We start from the raw sequence: 17,145 nt of genomic DNA, 5'->3' as shown, positions 1-17,145 counted from the left end.
ACACGATGCAAGAACAGAGCACAAGGTTATCAACACTGGTCACCACAATGTCTCCTGTCTCCCCAAAAAGAATTGTCTATCTCACCAGGCATCATAAAGTTGAACAAAACAGTAGAGAACAAGACCAACAAAACTCAAGCATTGTAAACATTACAGGACCTCCAAAGGAGACAATAGTCAAACCAGAATGGGCATCCCAGTGAATCCCACTGCCCCCAAAGTAGTTGCCCACACCCTCAAACCCGACACTATCAGACAGAATGGAACAGAGTCCAACCAGTCAAAACAAGATAGTGGGAGCACCACAGGACCTCAAAACGAGTTAACAGGAAATCAAAAAAAGCTACAACACATCCTGCCAACCTCCTTAATTTTTCCCCTCAATTAAAAAAAACCATAAAAAATAACAATTTTTTTAATGAATAAGGGAGAGATTGAGATAAAAAAGGACATAACAATATAACAATACAGGCCAAAGCATGACTGTTTCAGCAACCTAGTGCTTCACCACCAAATAACCCGACTTTATTAGTAGTTACCATAGTGTCTGTCTTTTTCCTTGAAATATTTGAATAAAACTTCATATACTATAGCTTCAAATATTTCCATATCAAGAAGCCCAGAATAAAGCCTTTCCAATTAATAAGTGAAAACTTTATAAGGCTTCAAGGCCACATAATGGGGAATCATGATTACCACATATTTTTATATATTTGAATCATTAGTTACATTAGGGAAACTATTCGGTATTCACACATGCGACATTGATTTATTTCACTTATGAGTATGGTCTCAAGCTGCGCCCATTTATTGATAAATATCTCAATGTGATCTTTCTTTATAGCTGAGTAATACTCCATTGTATAGAAATACCACAACTTTTTTATCCATTCCTCAGTTGATGGACACGTGGGTTGTTTCCAAGATCTGGCGATTACAAATTGTGCTGCTATAAACATAGGTGCACATATATCCCTGTGGTATGATGCTTTCAGTTCTTCTGGGAATATGCCTAGAAGTGAATAAATGGGATTTCCAATCCCAACTTTTTGAGAAATCTCCAGACTGACCTCCACAAAGGTTATACCAGTCTACACTCCCACCAACAGTGTAGGAGAGTTCCTTTTTCCCCACAGTCTCTCCAGCATTTGTTGCTGTTGGTTTTCTTGATCCTGGCCATTCTTTCAGGAGTGAGATGGTATCTCAGTGTGGTTTTAATTTGCATTTCTCTAATGACCAATGATGATGAACATTTTTTCATGTATTTATTTGCCATTTGTATTTCTTCATCTGAGAAGTGTGTATTCATCTCAGATGCCCATTTTTGGATTGGATCTTTGAATTTTGGGGGTCTGAGTTTTTTTAATTCTTTATATGTTTTAGACAAGAGTCCCTTGTCTGAGAGAGAGTTCACTAAAATCTTCTCCCAGTTTGTGGGTTTTCTTTTCACTATGCTGGAGATTTCTTTTGACATGCAGAAACTTTTTAATAAGAAGTGTTCCCAGTTATTGATTCTGGGAAGTATTTCCCGTGCGGTTTGAGTCCTGTTCATGAATTCTCTACCTACTCCTATGTCTTCAAGGTTTCTACCCAATTTGTCTTCCAATAGATTTAGTGTTTCTGTTTTAATATTCAGATCTTTGACCCATTTAGATTTTAATTTAGTACATGGTGATAGACATGGGTCTAGCTTTAGTTTTCGGCAAATGGAGAGCCAGTTTTTCCAGCACCATTTATTAAAGAGACTGTCGTTCTTCTAGTGAACCTGCTTGACTCCTTTATCAAAGATAAGGTGGTTGAGTGCATTTGTAGTTGTGGTTGTATCTTCTAATCTGTTCCATTGATCTTTGTCTCTGTTTTGATTCCAGTACCATGTTGATTTTACTACTGTTGCTTTGTAGTATAACTTCAAGTCAGGGATTGTGATGCCTCCTGCCTTGCCTTTGCTGCTTAGAATTGCCTTTGCTATTCTAGGTCTCATCTGGTTCCAGATGAATTTTAGGAGTGACTTCTCTAGATCTATAAGGTATGTTGATAGTATTTTTATTGGGATTGCATTGAATCTGTATAAGAGTTTTGGGAGAATGGCCATTTTCACAATGTTCGTTCTTCCTGTCCATGAGCAAGGGATGTCTTTCCATTTTCTGAGATCATCTTTAGTTTCTTTTTTTAGGGTATTATAATTTTCCCTGTATAGGTCTTTCACTTCTTTCGTAAGAGTAATTCTTAAATATTTCATTTTTTTTGCTTGCTAATGTGAAGAGTGTAGTTTCTCTTATTTCCCTCTCTGTGATTTTGTTGTTAGTGTATAGGAATGCTATTGATTTCTGAGTATTGATTTTGTAGCCAGCTACATTACTGAATTTATTTATTGTATCTAAGAGTCTTTCAATGGAGTTTAACGGGTCTTCTATGTAGAATATCATGTCATCTGCAAACAATGATAATTTAACTTCTTCTTTTCCTATCTTTACCCCTTTTATTTCTCTCTCTTGCCTAATTGCTCTGGCTAGTACTTCCAGTACTATATTAAATAGGAGTGGTGATAAAAGAGATCCTTGTCTTGTGCCTGATTTTAAAGTAAAGGCTTTCAATTTTTGGCCATTTAGTATGATGCTGGCTGTTGGTTTGTCATAAATGGCCTTTATTATATTGAGGTAAAGACCATCTATTCCAATTTTCTGTAAAGTTCTTTTCATGAATGAATGTTGGACCTTATCGAAGGCTCTTTCTGCATCTATAGAAATGATCATGTGATTCTTACTTTTGGCTTTATTGATATGGTGGATTACATTTATTGATTTGCGTATGTTGAACCATCCTTGCATTCCTGGGATAAATCCCACTTGGTCATGGTGTATAATCTTCTTCATGATTTGCTGCATCCTATTTGCCAATATTTTATTGAGGATTTTTGCATCTGTGTTCATTAGGGAGATCGCTCTATAGTTCTCTTTTTTAGTTGGGTCTTTCTCAGGTTTGGTACTAGGTTTGGTACTTTGCTTCCAGGAATGACTTAGGAAGGATTGCTTCCCTTTCAATTTCATTGAATAGTTTGAGGAGAGTCATCGTTAGGTCTTCTTTGTATTTCTTGTAGAATTCTTCAGTGAATCCATCTAGGTTTTCTTTTTATGTAAGGACTTAATTACATTTTCAATTTCACTAACAGAGATTGGGTTATTCAACAGTTTTACATCCTCTTGATCTAGCTTTGGTACTTCACATGTTTCTAAGAATCTGTCTATTTCTTCTGTATTATCAAACCTTTGAGAGTAGAGGTTTTCGAAATAGGTGTTGATGATCTTCTGTATTTCTATTGGGTCTGTAGTGATTTCACCTTTTTCATTTCTTATTGCATGAATTTGAGCTTTTTCTTCCCTTTTTTAAATAAGGTTGGCTAGGGGCTTATCGATTTTATTTATTCTTTCAAAGAACTAACTCTGATTCGTTGATGCTTTGGATTGTTTTCTTAGTCTCTATTGCATTGATTTCTGTTCTGATTTTTATAATTTCCTCTCTTCTTTTGGCTTTGGGCTTGACTTGCTCTTCTTTTTCTAGCTGTTTGAGGTGTAGCATCAAGTTATTTATTCGTATTCGTTCTGTTTTCCTGATGTGGGAACTCAGTGCAATAAATTTTCCTCTGAGGACGGCTTTCATTGCATCCCACAAATTCTGGTAAGTTGTATCTGCATTTTCATTTTCTTTTAGGTATTGTTTAATTTCTTCTTTAATTTCTTCTGTGACCCACTGATTACTCAAGAGTGTGTTATTCAGTTTCCAAATGTTTGTGGGATTTTTGCAGTATCTTTTATCATTAATTTCTAATTTCAGAGCGCTGTGATCCGATAACATGCAAGGGATGATTTCAACTCTTTTGCATTTGTTTAAATATGTTCTGTGAGCTAATATATGGTCTATTTTAGAGAATGATCCATGTACTGCTGAGAAGAATGTGTATTCTGATGTTGGGTGGAACATTCTGTATATGTCCATCAAATCCATTTGTTCGCAACTGTGATTCAGTTCTGTTATTTCTTTGCTCATTTTCTGTCTGGTTGATCTGTCCCTTGGTGTCAATGGCATATTAAGGTCTCCTGTTACAATTGTGTTACTGATAATTTGAGTTTTCATTTCTGTTAATAGTTGTTTTATATAACTCGGTGCTCTGGAGTTTGGTGCATATATATTTAAGATAGTTATCTCTTCCTCTTGGAGTTTTCCCCTAACGAGTAAGTAGTGACCTTCTTTGTCCTTTATGGTCATTGTTGGTTTAAAGTTCACATTGTCTGCAAACAGAATGGCTACTCATGCTTTTTTTTGGATTCCTGCTGCATGAAGTATTGTTTTCCATCCTTTGACTTTCAGTCTGTGAGTATCCTTCTGTGTTAGATGGATTTCCTGTAAACAGCATATGGTTGGATTCTGTTTCTTGATCCATTCTGCTAGTCTGTTTCTTTTGATTGGTGCATTGAGACCATTTACATTAATGGTTATTACTGTTAAATGCTGGTTTCTTGTTGACATGTTATCTCTCTGCTGTTGCATCTTTATCTTTCTGTTCTGTTTAATTATCTGCTTTGCTTAGTGGTTTTTTCCTTTGTGTATCTAAACTGTCTTTCAATATTTTTTGCAGGGCTGGTTTGGTGATCATGAAGTTCTTCAGCTCTTCTTTGTCATGGAAGTATCATATTTCACCATCAATTTTGAATGATAGTTTTGCAGGATACATCAGTCTAGGTTGGAAATCATTTTGCTTTAGGATCTGGAATACTTCACTCCATGCTCTTCTTGACTTTATTGTTTGTGCTGAGAAGTCTGCTGTGATTCTGATAGGTTTTCCTTTATAAGTGATCTGTCTTTTCTCTCTGACAGCTTTTAATAATCTATTCTTGTGTTGGATTTCTGGGATGGTGATTATTATATGTCTGGGTGTAGTTTTATTTTGGTTATGACTATTTGGAGTTCTATATGCTTCACTGATCCTGATGTCGGTTTCTGATCTCATGCTTGGGAAATTTTCAGCTATTACTTCTCTAAGTATCCTCTTGACATCCTTTATGTTGTCTCCTTCTTTTTCATGAATCCCTATCACTCTTATGTTATTTTTCTTTGCATCGTCTTGCAGTTGTTGAATTGTTGTTTCCTGATTCCTTGTTATTTTTAAAAGATCTTTCCTTTCCTGTTCACTAGCTGCAATCCTGTCTTCAAGGTCTGAAATTCTATCTTCACTTTCATTGAGGCGGTTTTTACAACTTTCAGTGGAGTTTTTTATTCCCTGTATATCTCTGTGCATCTGCATTATGTATTCTGTTTGTTTCTTATATTGCTCATCTAGGGATTCTATCTTTTTGTTTAATTTCTCCAGTTTTTTAACTGTGTTTTCTTTAGATATATTCAGAATCTCTTTCATTTCTTTTATCATTTCTTCTTTTACCTGGAAGATTATTTCGAGTTTGAATTCCTTTAAAGCTTCCTGGAGTTGCTTGTTAATTTCAGTAGCTATTGTGTCCGATATTTGAGGTGAAAGGCATATATTTTCTTCTATATACATTGATCCTAGGGTTTCTTGAGATGGGCTGGAGGTTTGAGGTTGTAATTTGGTCTTTCGTTTTGTCATTTTCCTATATTTCTGTGTTTCAAGTGTTATTTGAAAGCTTCCTCAGGGTCTGTTGGAAATCCTCTTCTATGTTCGTGGCTCCTGAGACTCTGGCACCCAGTTACCCCAAGCCACTGGGCCTATAGAACCAATGGCCCTCTTCTGCCTGTTTAGAACTCCATAGTTCCAGATAAGCTGGGCTTCAGGGACACTGTGCGCCCACCTGCTTGTTGGAAGCTCCACAGTTCTCCAAGCGCAGCCGGGATGGCGAGGCGGATGTAGATGCCTCAAACCCACTTATCCACTTCACTGCACCCGGAAGCCTAGAGGGTCCTGAACAGTCTGGGCTTTGGGCAGAGTGCACTGAGCACTTACGCAGGCCGCGGGGCTTCTGGAACCTGTGATGCTCCCTTGCTTGCTGAGATATCCACCAGATTGGTGATTTTCAGTGGTTTTTAAACATCCAGAGTCTTTCTCCAAATTATGGAAGCCCAGTATCTAAAAACCTGAGCTTCTCTGACTGTGGCCCAGGAGAGAATTGCCTTTTGAGACATTTCCAAACAGCACCTGAGACTCTGAAAAGCACAATGTAAAATCCAGTCGATGTCAGAATGTATCCGTGGAGCCCTCATTCAGGGCTTGATGAAATCTTCCTAAATCATATGAACTGTGTTGGTGAAAGTTACCTGCGTTCGTTCCCACGGTGCAGTGTGTGATGTGGGGTCTCAGGTTGGTGGTGACACAGTAATCATTTTATGCCCCGTGTTCCTTTCGTGATTCTTTCTGAATCCACTTAACGCCTTATTCAATGTGTGTGTCTTTTTCTTCTCCTTTCTCAAAATAGGAAGGAATTTAATATTGATTTAATAGTGGTTATTTGTACTTTTATGTCTCTAGCCTCCCTTTCTGCTGTCCTTTCTCCTAATAGAGACTGCTTCCTGGAATATCCAAGGAGTTGTGAGAAATACAGAAAGATGCGTTGACCAACCTGGTTTGGTTTTGCTTTTTTAACTCATCGCTGTCCAATCTTGGGTCTATTTAGAAATGTTCCTCATCTCTCTTTCCTGCCAGCCAGGTCTGGCTTCCTCCCTCTTGGTTTGTTTATTTGATTTATCTAAAATTATGACTAGGAACCTCTTCCCCACTCCCATTAATTTTCTAGGCCTTCTCACTTTTATTTGGTACTTATTGAGATTATGATTATGATTATGGTTTTGCTGTATTTGTGTGCATGCTTAAATTTATGGCCAAGAATGTATATTAAAATGTAATCTGTTTTAGTATGTTAAATGTATTTAAGTCAAAGAGGATAGCATAAAGGAAAGACCACTGAGAAGAGCCATTGTTTATAATCTGCAAATTCATCTCCTGCATGTAAGCTTGTTATCTGATGATGCTGTCTCGCAAAGGCCATTTTCTCTATAAAGCAAATAGCTGCTGAAAATGCCAGAAAGTGATACAAGGGAGATTGGTGGTAAGAGTGCACATTCATCATGAGCCTGAACCAAGCTTTGATTGTAGACAGCAATCTGCCTGCTATCTTAAGGAAAGAAGGAGGTTTTTATGCTTTGGCTAGTTTATTAGCACCTCGAAGTGGCGGAAAACAAAGCTTTCCTTGGTCAAAAGCAAACCTAAAATAACACTGTTTCTAAAGAAAATGCCCCCCCCCAGTCAGGTGTGTAACGCCCATGAAGCAGGAACACTAGAACATTCCATCATGACTGTGCTATAACAGCCAACAGGTCTGTCACCGGGTACCAGAAGAGCAGCATGCCTTCCTCTTCACAGTGATTGCCTTTATAGTACAAGTAAAGGATTGTTACTCAGTGTCTGCGGGTGTGTAATTTCAGGGCCCCTGTGCATATGAAAACAGACAGGTGCTGAAGTCCTGTCTGTAAATCTGCACGATGCCATCATGTGCTGTGTAACAGCATGTCAGTCAGTGCAAAGAACTGCATGTCCATGCTGTCCTGCAGGGTTATAGTGTAGCCGAAAACTTTGCAAAGCACTTTGTTTGTGGCAGTGCTGGTATAGACTTCCTCACTGCCAGCCTTACAAGAACAGAGAACATACACCAAAGTGCACTGCATAATGCGTGATAATAAATGGCTGCTACTGGCTGTGTACTTATAGGAATTACTGCAGTTCACTGTAAAATACTGTACTGTGTCATGCCAGCAGGGCCTCACATACCTCATCAATGCCACATCTCCTGATCCCATCGTTTTCTCCTGTATTTGATTTAACCTCCTGTTGTTTAGTTCATCATAGCATTAGTAGTAGGCTATGCCGTGTAAATTTACAGTCTAGGTATGTAGTAAGCTATGCAGTCTTCTCTGCTTTTGTAAGCACACTGTATATGTTCACACAATAACACAGATACTTAACGCTCCCTTTAGCTAAGTGGACCAAAGGTGTATGTATCATAACCTGTGCCTGTGTTCTGTGTACTTTAGTTCATCCCTACAATATTTATAATCCCAAATACAATATAAATACTCTGCAAATATCTGTTACACTGTATTGTTTAGGAATGATGATAGTAGTAAAATTTTCTTTGTAATGGAAACCTTGAATTAAATAGTATATAAAAATGTCATTATTGTCTGATGAATTGAATGACGGGGAAGTTTTAAGTAGAAAGACTTTAAAAGCTAAGTATTAAAGAAGGTGATGTAAAAACTCTTGTGCTAGATAATCTGATGAAATTCCAAAAGGATAATTGTGGAAAGGATATAAAGTTAGATTTCTGAGCAATATTAGACACAGAACCATGGAGAATTTTAATTCTACATAATGTAAGGAGCTGGAAGAGGTGGAGGAGATTCAAGCAAAATCATGGTCTTGCTGCTCTGGAAATCACGAGAAGTCGCTGAAGAATCAGCTCCACAGCGTGGTATTTATTATCATCATTTTTTATGTCACACTCACTCAGATTTGTATTCTCACTCTTCAATTCTTCCCTTTTAGCCTCACTCCTGAAATTGTTAGCACGCCTTCCTCCCCAGAAGAGGAAGACAAATCCATATTTAACGCAGTTGTTCTTGTGGATGATTCGGTGCCAACTACAAAAGTTCAGATCAGGTTAGCAGACGGGAGCCGTTTGATCCAGAGATTTAATAGCACACACAGGTAAGCTGTTTCCCAGCGAAGCTGCTCGCTTCCTTTTGTGGGGTGGCGGTGCCCTGGGGATGGAGTTCCCAGTTACTGCACCTGCCAGGCAGGCGCTGTGCCCCTGAGCGTCTCCCCAGCCCTGGCTCCTGTTACCACCCCAAGTACAACGAGCACAATTTAATTATAATGTGAAATTCTTTATTTACTGTTGAAATAAGTTTTTGTCAGAGGAAACAGAAGGATAATATGTATAGGAAGTAAAATAGCAATTAATCTCTGTAAACCATCCAAATACTACTGTAAATTCAAATGCCACACACAAATAAACCACACAAATACCCCTTTTGCAGGGTAGACAAAAGCACATGAAGTGGAATCAGAATTAATCCAGCATCATGAAACCTTAAGTTATCTCTAATTGAGATAAACTTTCTGTAGAAATTATACATATAATTATGTATAGTGTAAATACAGCTTAATTATGTTATCCAGAATGTCTGATTATTTTAAATTCCCTTTAATATTGGACACAAATTTGTTGTGCATATAAAATATCTTTATTCCTTGATACAAAAACCCTAAGGGATGCATTTATGCTCTTAGTTGAGTTGCTATATAAATACAAACGAATTTTTTAAAAAATTATTCTTAAAATTTACAGACTGATCCTGCCAGATGCCAATCCAAGTTACATTTTTCTTGTCCATATAGTGCTAATGCATTTTATACTAGGAAAAAAATCACAGCTTGCATTTTTAATAAAACAGTATTGTTAATAATTGTTTTCACATTCTACCTGAAAATTGTCTCTATTTTGCAGTAAAAGTGTCACGAACACTCCAAAGTTAATCGTTATGTTTTATTTTAAGACTAAGATACATTCTTCTACCAAAGTAGACAAAGTGGAGCTTACAGTTACAACATCTTTAAATAAGAATTGGAATTGTATGATCTTACCCCTGATGATTTGAGTTTAGCTAAAAGCTTGTATCGAAACGTTTAGTGAAATGGTTTAGACACACACTCACACATCGTGTGTTTTCTCTACTAAGAGAAACAAACAAAAAGTGAAGGCGGAAATAGAAGTTCAGCCAGGTGTGGTGGTGGACACTTGTTACCCTAGCACTTGGGAGGCCGAGGCAGGAGGATCACACACCTTCAGGGCCGGCCTGGGGACAAAGTGAGCTCGAGGCCAGCCTGAACTGAAGTTCAAATATTTACCCAAGTTCCATTGTTTTAAAAATATTTTAGTATACATGTGAATTAGTTTCATTTATACTATTAGTTTATCTTAGTTTGTGAAGAAGAAAGATTTGTATTTCTTCCTGTAAGAATCTTTTGGTTTGTCTTATACTCTGAGTAAGTCTCTCTACTTTAAAGATGACACACAGTTTAACAACTATTGTTGATCTCTTACTATTTGATTATGAAATTGTGTATTTTTTTGCAAAATAAAATTTTAAATATGCATTTATTATAACAAATTATTTTTTTCTTGTTCCTTCAGGATCCTGGATGTCCGGGACTTTATTGTAAGGTCCCGGCCTGAATTTGCAAATCTTAACTTTACTCTTGTGACGTCATTTCCAAATAAGGAGCTAACAGATGAAAGCTTAACACTACAAGAAGCAGATATTCTTAACACTGTGATACTGCAGCAACTAAAATAATATCACTCCTATCCACGCAGTTGCCGATAGGAGTAACTAATGGGCCATATTAATAAGGAGAATACTGTACTTCCAGCATAAGAAACTCAATATTATTTTTGTTAATTGTACAGATAAATTTTGGTTTTATTGATATTGTATCATCCAGGCTTACAATATAGATGAACTTGGCTTGGTATGATCTCAAGATAAATATGTTTGAACTTTTAGTCACAGGGCTGACTTATATTGATAGTTTATAAATATCTAAGCAAAACAGTTTGTTACATGCTAAGTATTAATGTAACAGCGTTCGTTGCAGAGTAAATGAACAAAACCCCTTTTTGTTAAATCCATTTGATAAAATTTGCACTAAAATTTCCTGATGCAGTAATGACCAGCAGCCAGTAAGAATTTCTTTGTCAAGTAAGTTGAAAATTTTTGTAATATTTACTGAAATCTATATTCTATATATTATGAAATCATTTGGTCATATTATAATTATTTCATCCGTTAAGGATTTAAATGCCCTTTTTACTTACCCATTTCGCTGTATTAGTAGTATCACAGTACATTTGTCTTACATTTATTTTACAGAATTATAACCATCATAAACTAGGATCAGATGATTTATATAGATCAGCAGTTCTCATGAAGGTGTATAGTCAGCAATGCTTTAAAGTCAAGTAACTACAGGCCCTCTCAGAGTCTGCCTTGGTCTCATTCATTCATTCAACACTTTTCTAGGATATCCTTTACATATGCTAAACACGGTTCCAGTCAACCCTAGTTTACTCTGTTCTGGAACAAAGCTATTGTAGAAATACAGGAAGGTAAATTCAGTTAGACTAAATCTAAAGAATTACTGGCATAAGTGTTTGTATTTCTGCTGAAACCAAGGATTTCTCCAGTGTGGTACACTACGTCAGGAATTAAGCTGCAGAATTCCCGTTCCCAGACCCCTCTTCCTTTTTGGCCACCTTTTCTGCTTTGTTTACAGAGTTGTAGTTTAAAATAGCATAGACTTATTTTCTTAAAATTCTATAGGATGAAAGCCCAGTGTGGGTCTCACTATGCCAAACTCCGGTATGAACAGGGCTGCATTCTTTTTAAGAGGTTCTAGAGAACCATTTCCTGATAATCCAGCTTTTGGGGACTACCCTGATTCCTTGGCATTTTGTCCCTTCTTTCATTTTAATAACATCATGGCATTGCGTCTCTGACCCTTCTGTGACCACATCTCCTTGGTAACACCCAGGAAAAAATCTTTGCTTATAAGTACTTACACGATTACATTAGACCTGCCAGATACCTAACGGTTAGCACCTCATTTTAAGGGACATTAGTAATCTTAATCACACCTGCAAATTGGTTAGCAGGGGTTTTTTTGTTGTTGTTGTTGTTTAATTCACTTGAAGGATCCGTGTTCACAGGTTTGGGAATTAGGATATGACCTTGGGCAGAGGGCATTAGTATGCTGACCTACCCCAGTCCACCCCTCTCTTAAAAGAGTCACATTTATCCTAGATAAAGTCATCCCATCCAGAGGTGCTCAGAAGTCTGAACCTGTAACAGCATCAACTCAGAGTACAAAATTTGACTTGAATTTCTCCACTCAGAAGTCCTAAATCTCACCGTTCAAATCATCTCCTTTAGAGGCTTTGGGTATGAATCCCCAGGCGTGGCCTCTCACCACCCATGAACCTGGAACTTAAACTGTGGCCTCCCTGTATAATTGCGTACAGCTGTAGGGTAGGTGACAGACGTTCCTGTTCCAAGAGCAGGAGATGGGGTGAAAAGCGAGCCAGCCAGTCGCATCACTAGGCTGCAGGGCCTGGGGAGAATTTGCAGCTCACAGGCCTTTTCTCCACAGAAGTGCGCATTTGCAGCCAAATAATTTTATCAGCTTGTTTCTTCCGCTCAGATCGTGCTCTATGCCTTTCTTCGATTATAATATGTCAGAAACTTGAGGGTCTCCTGTGTATGTGACCAGGGTTTACTCTGTGGAACAGGAGCTTTCTCCTCACATCTTTCCCACTCTGCTTCTGGATTTTTCTGACATAGCTGAGGTGTGTGAGTCACACGCTTACTCTCTTTACAGACTGAATACTCAGGCCTTTTGATCTTTCTGAGACACTAGCAAAAGATGGGGCTGGGGATTTAGCTCAGCGGCATAAGCACCTGCCTTGCAAGCAGGGAGTCGTGAGTTCGATCCCCGGTACCGATAAAAAGGAAAAAGAACAAAAAAAAAAAAAAAAAAAGATGGTAGAGTCACGCCGGCTCTCCCTCCACGCAGGCCTCCCTGCTGTGAACTTCTGCTTATAGTGTCTTGTGCCCTCTGGGTAGGCTGAGAATTTCCTGAGTCTTTAGATCCTGGCTTCTTCATATTTATGAGTTCTTCCTTCAGTGTATCACTCTAGAAAGAAGAGAGCGGGTCAGATCTTACTGTTTCCTTGAAAGTTTCAGCTAAATAGCCGTTTATTGTTTCTAAGCTCCTGCTTCCCATGTAACTACAGTATCCAGTTCCGCTGGCCTTGTCACTGTGTGGCGAGGTGTCTTCTGGCTTCCCAGTAGTGTTTTACTCATTTTCCTGGAGCCCTCAGTGACAGCACCTTCACCATCTTCTAAGAGGGTGTGGGTGAGCTTTTGGGGAATCTCCCTGCAGGTTTAGGTGTTCTCTGCCGGCCTCCCCACTTCCTCATGCCCTCCCTAGCACTAACTTAATTTTTACTAACGATCTGTTTAAGGGACTCTGGGTTCGATCGTGCTCCTCAAAATTGTTCAGCCTCTGCCACCCCTCAATCCGAAAACCACTTTGCCTTTTGGACACTTGTAACCAACACCCACCGTCCGACACCTAGAAGAGCCTCCCCTGCTGCTCACTGCCCGGTGACCTGAGCGGACCCTGTTCCTGGGTACTGGTTACTCAGCTTCACACTCTTTCTAGCTGTCTGAACACCAGGGTGCTATCGCAGCTGCCACGGGCCAAAGTGTGGGTCTCCCTCCCGCGGAGAGTTTTCCTCAGTGCCATATAGAAGAGTCTTCCTAAGTCTTCCTGGACAATAGGAAGCCTGCTGCTTTCTGTTTACTAAAGAGAAATTGGGTAATAACAGCCCAGTTCACAAAGATTAGCAGAATAAAGTACCATTTAAATAGAACAAACTGTTATCCTGTGGAAATGACTTGCTGGAGGAGGTGAATGTCTTTTCCCCTCCAGCACAGGGTCTTGCTGTGTTGTCAGACAGGACTCAGACGACTGGGATTAAGCAATCCTCTTGCCTCAGTCTTCCCAGGTATCTGGGATTATAGGTGTGTACCGCTGTGCTCACAAAAATGAGCATCTGTAAATACAAGGGCATTGCCCTGTTTTGGGTTAACAAAACAGGAAAAAGTTACTTGGAAAATTAACTTTTTAAATTATTTTCTTGTTTCTTTTTATCAGTTCAGTGAGTACCTATGGAGGCATACACGAAAACCACTGCCATTTTTTGTATATAGCGGTCTTCCAAAATTTAGATTTATTTACTAATGTAAATAAGAGTTAAGCTTCCAGAAAGATGAACAGTATGTTCCTATGTGTTGCATAGTGTTTGCATCATTGAAAGTCATTTTCTTGAATGATTTTTACTACTGAAGTTACTGTAAAATTCATAATTATCTCAAAAAGGTCATAAAACTGAGCAGTTAGACAAACGTGAAGGAAATTGTTTTGCATGATGTGTGTAATCAAAACTTTGAAGTGTCTGGTCACCAATAAAGTATGTTTTCACTGATACTGAAAATGTTTTTGCAAGTGTCTGATTTATAGTTTTACTAGAGTGGATAATCGATTGTTCTAAACGTGAGTAACGTTTTCTGTCATTCAGTTTCTCTTGACGCACCACTGGGGGTGTGGCAGGGCTGGGCAGGCAGACCACATTAAGCACATCACACGGACCCGACCGACCGGTAAGGCAGGCTTTTCTCTTAGCTAGGCCTTGGTTAACATGTATGTCATTTAGGTGGCATCGGAAGAGGGCCAGGCGGGTGGAGGGGTGAGGCAGCTGCCGCCTTTTCATCATGAAATTCCTTCCTGTCTCTTGCTTCCTGCAGTTTATACTCATGATAGTGGTGTGAGAAACAGCCTCTAGTTGGGGAGGCTTTTCACTTTACCCCTAGAAATGGAACAGTATCAAAATGAGTACTGCAATCCCTTTTTATTCCATGCCCTTTTTTGTAAATAAAAATAATTCCATTAAAATTAAAGACGGGTTGCTGTTAATCCCGCTCCCCTTTGAAGAGTTCCCCTCGTTCTTGCCATTCTCTTCCTGTCCTTTCCTGAGAGTACGTTGCCACACATAATAAACACATTGACGGTGAGAGGTTGGCACCTGCAGAGGCCAGCCACATCTCGGCCCTTTTTACCATTCTTCCCATCTCCACAAAATGTGTTTTCTCTTCAAATTATTTGTACCTTGACTTTCCGGTATGAGCCGTGTGGTTGTAGCCTTTGTGTACCGTGCTGTTTGCGTACCACTCACATTCCTTTCACTGTACTGCTTTTTAATTACTTTAGTGGTACATGTTTGTGGTATATAAAGCTACATGTTTCGGAGCGAGTTGCTAGGTGGACGTGACACTTCTCCGTTCTTTTTTCCCTGCCCCCTTCTCCCCTCCCTGCGTCTCTTGCACCCCTTCTTGCTCGTGCATGTGCACCGTAAATGTGATTTTTTTGATGTGACTGTAGTACACAGTGATCCCCTGTCTCTCCGGGACTTGGTGCATGTACATAACAATTCCCAGTCGCCTCCCAAATCTCCATTCCCACCCTTCCCTCCTCCTCTCTCTGCATCTCTCTATTCCCATCCTGTATGCCAAAAATCCATCTCACTTTTTCCTGTTGTCTAACTTAAATTTTGCACTTTATGTATATATGAGGTTCGCATAGAAGAAAAACCATGTGGTGGTTAAGCCTGTGTGTCTGGTTTACTTCGCTCTACACTGTCTTGTCCTTGTCGTTTCCCTGCAAATTTCCAGGTTTACCCTTGTTTTTGGCAGAATAGTGTTCCATTCCGTGTAATACCACATTTTCTTTATCCACTTGTCTGTTGGTGGACATCAGGCTGTTTCCAAAATTGAGCTTTTATGAATTGTGCTGCCGTAAACATGGGTATACATATAACACTATTATGTCTTTTATTCTGAGAATATACATAAAAGGGAAATAGCTCAAATGGAATTTGTTTTGTTTTGTTGAGACAGGCTCTCTCCATGTAGCTCAAACTGGTCTCAAAAGTCATGGCAATCCTCCTGCCTCAGCCTCCCAAATGCTGGATTACAGGCGTGCACCACCATTTTTAGTTTGTTAAGGAATCACTGTACCAATTTATGTAGTGGTTGAACCTCTTTGCACTCCCACTAACACTGAAGTTTCTTTTTTTCCCTTAGCCTTTCCAGCATTTGTTATGATGTCATTTGTTCAATATTGCCATTGTTTCTGGAGTGAGGTGTAACAAGTGTCTTTTAATTTGCATTTCTGGAACAGTTAGCAGTGCTGAACTTTTTCCTGTGTTTAGTGACCTTTTCTACTTCTTGATCGTTTCAGCTGCAGCTTTTTTGATTGAGCTTTTTGCCGCCTTATCTCCTTGTGTCCCATTGTGCTTGTCTGCTTGTGTGTGTCTGTTGTGCCGAGGTTTGTGAACACTTAGAGGTGTCTTTAGTTTAAGTGGTGTATTTTGAGTCTGGCCAACTGTAGTCCTTCGCCTCTATGCCAGGGTGAATATGGAAAAGAGGCTGCAGGTAATTGGCCCGGCACTGAGTTACCTGAAAACGTACCGTAGTACCACTAATGTCACACATGAAGTCTGGTGTGGGCCCAAGAGGCAGCCCATTGTCAGCAACAGTTCTGCGGACCTGGTAGTATCAGGCGGATCAGCTACAGGAGTGTCTGCTGAGACAAGCTGGGCACCGACGTGCTGTAACAGCCACTTCTACACTGTGTATACCCTAAGGAAACATCCACAGTGCAGTGCACGCACCAGCACCACCCAGGAATTCACCCGCAGCTGATGAATGCATTAGCTGTGTCTCTGATAGTGTCGGAAGGAATTCGAGAATAATTTTACAGAGTTGACTAAGACCAATAAAACTTCACAGTTACACTATCAAAGAGACAGATAGCGGGCACAGGAGAACGCAAGAAGTTTGAAACCTAGAAGAGGAAGATGGGGCAAAGGGTCCTGTTGGGAGACAGAGGGAAGTGGGTGCAGTAGGCACAGAAGTTAGATAAAAAGGGAGAAAGCAGAAAAACGACAAAGCAAGAAAAAGGGGCAGAGAACAAAGGACTGTGTCCAGTGAAGAGGAAAAGGAAAGAAACAGACTAGACGCAGAGCGCACAAACTACACGCCACACAACACTGATTGCCTGTAATATGATTTTCATTAGACATTTTGTGTTTATATATTTATATAGGTTGTGCAGTGCTAGTCTGTATAATACCTATTTATAATGTTTCATAAATTGTACATAATATGTTTAGATTTTAGTGTTTTATTTTAGAATGGAAATCCTCATCACTTACTAAGACTCATATCTCGGGCTGAGGATTTAGCTCAGCGGCTAAAGCGCCTGCCTTGCAAGCAGGCAGTCGTGAGTTCGATCCCTGGTACCGATAAAAACGGAAAAGACCAAAAAAAAAAAAAAAAAAAAAAAGACTAATATCTCAAGAATGTGAAAGAGGAGCCAATAAAATTTAGCAATAGTAAACTGAACATGCTGAAATATAAATTTCTCACTGAAAAACTGCA

The 17,145-nt window shown here is 39.2% G+C and overlaps 1 protein-coding gene across 1 annotated transcript in view; it reads left to right on the top strand.

Moving 5' to 3' along the window:
- Positions 1-14,141, top strand: part of Ubxn2b (UBX domain protein 2B) — a 29,612-nt gene extending 15,471 nt beyond the window's left edge. Inside the window, exons 7-8 of the mRNA XM_063258470.1 lie at positions 8,567-8,728; positions 10,218-14,141. Coding sequence (XP_063114540.1) covers positions 8,567-8,728; positions 10,218-10,380 — 325 coding nt within the window. The 3' untranslated portion in view covers positions 10,381-14,141. The remainder of the gene's footprint in view (positions 1-8,566; positions 8,729-10,217) is intronic.
- The last annotated feature ends 3,004 nt before the right edge of the window (positions 14,142-17,145 follow it).

The sequence above is a fragment of the Cavia porcellus genome, unplaced genomic scaffold (assembly GCF_034190915.1).
Source record: "Cavia porcellus strain 051 isolate PalLab524CR breed Dunkin Hartley unplaced genomic scaffold, mCavPor4.1 scaffold_11, whole genome shotgun sequence".
In the NCBI taxonomy this organism is placed as follows: Eukaryota; Metazoa; Chordata; class Mammalia; order Rodentia; family Caviidae; genus Cavia; species Cavia porcellus.
The sequence above is the reverse complement of the archived record's forward strand: the minus strand, read 5'-3'. Positions and strand labels throughout refer to the sequence as shown.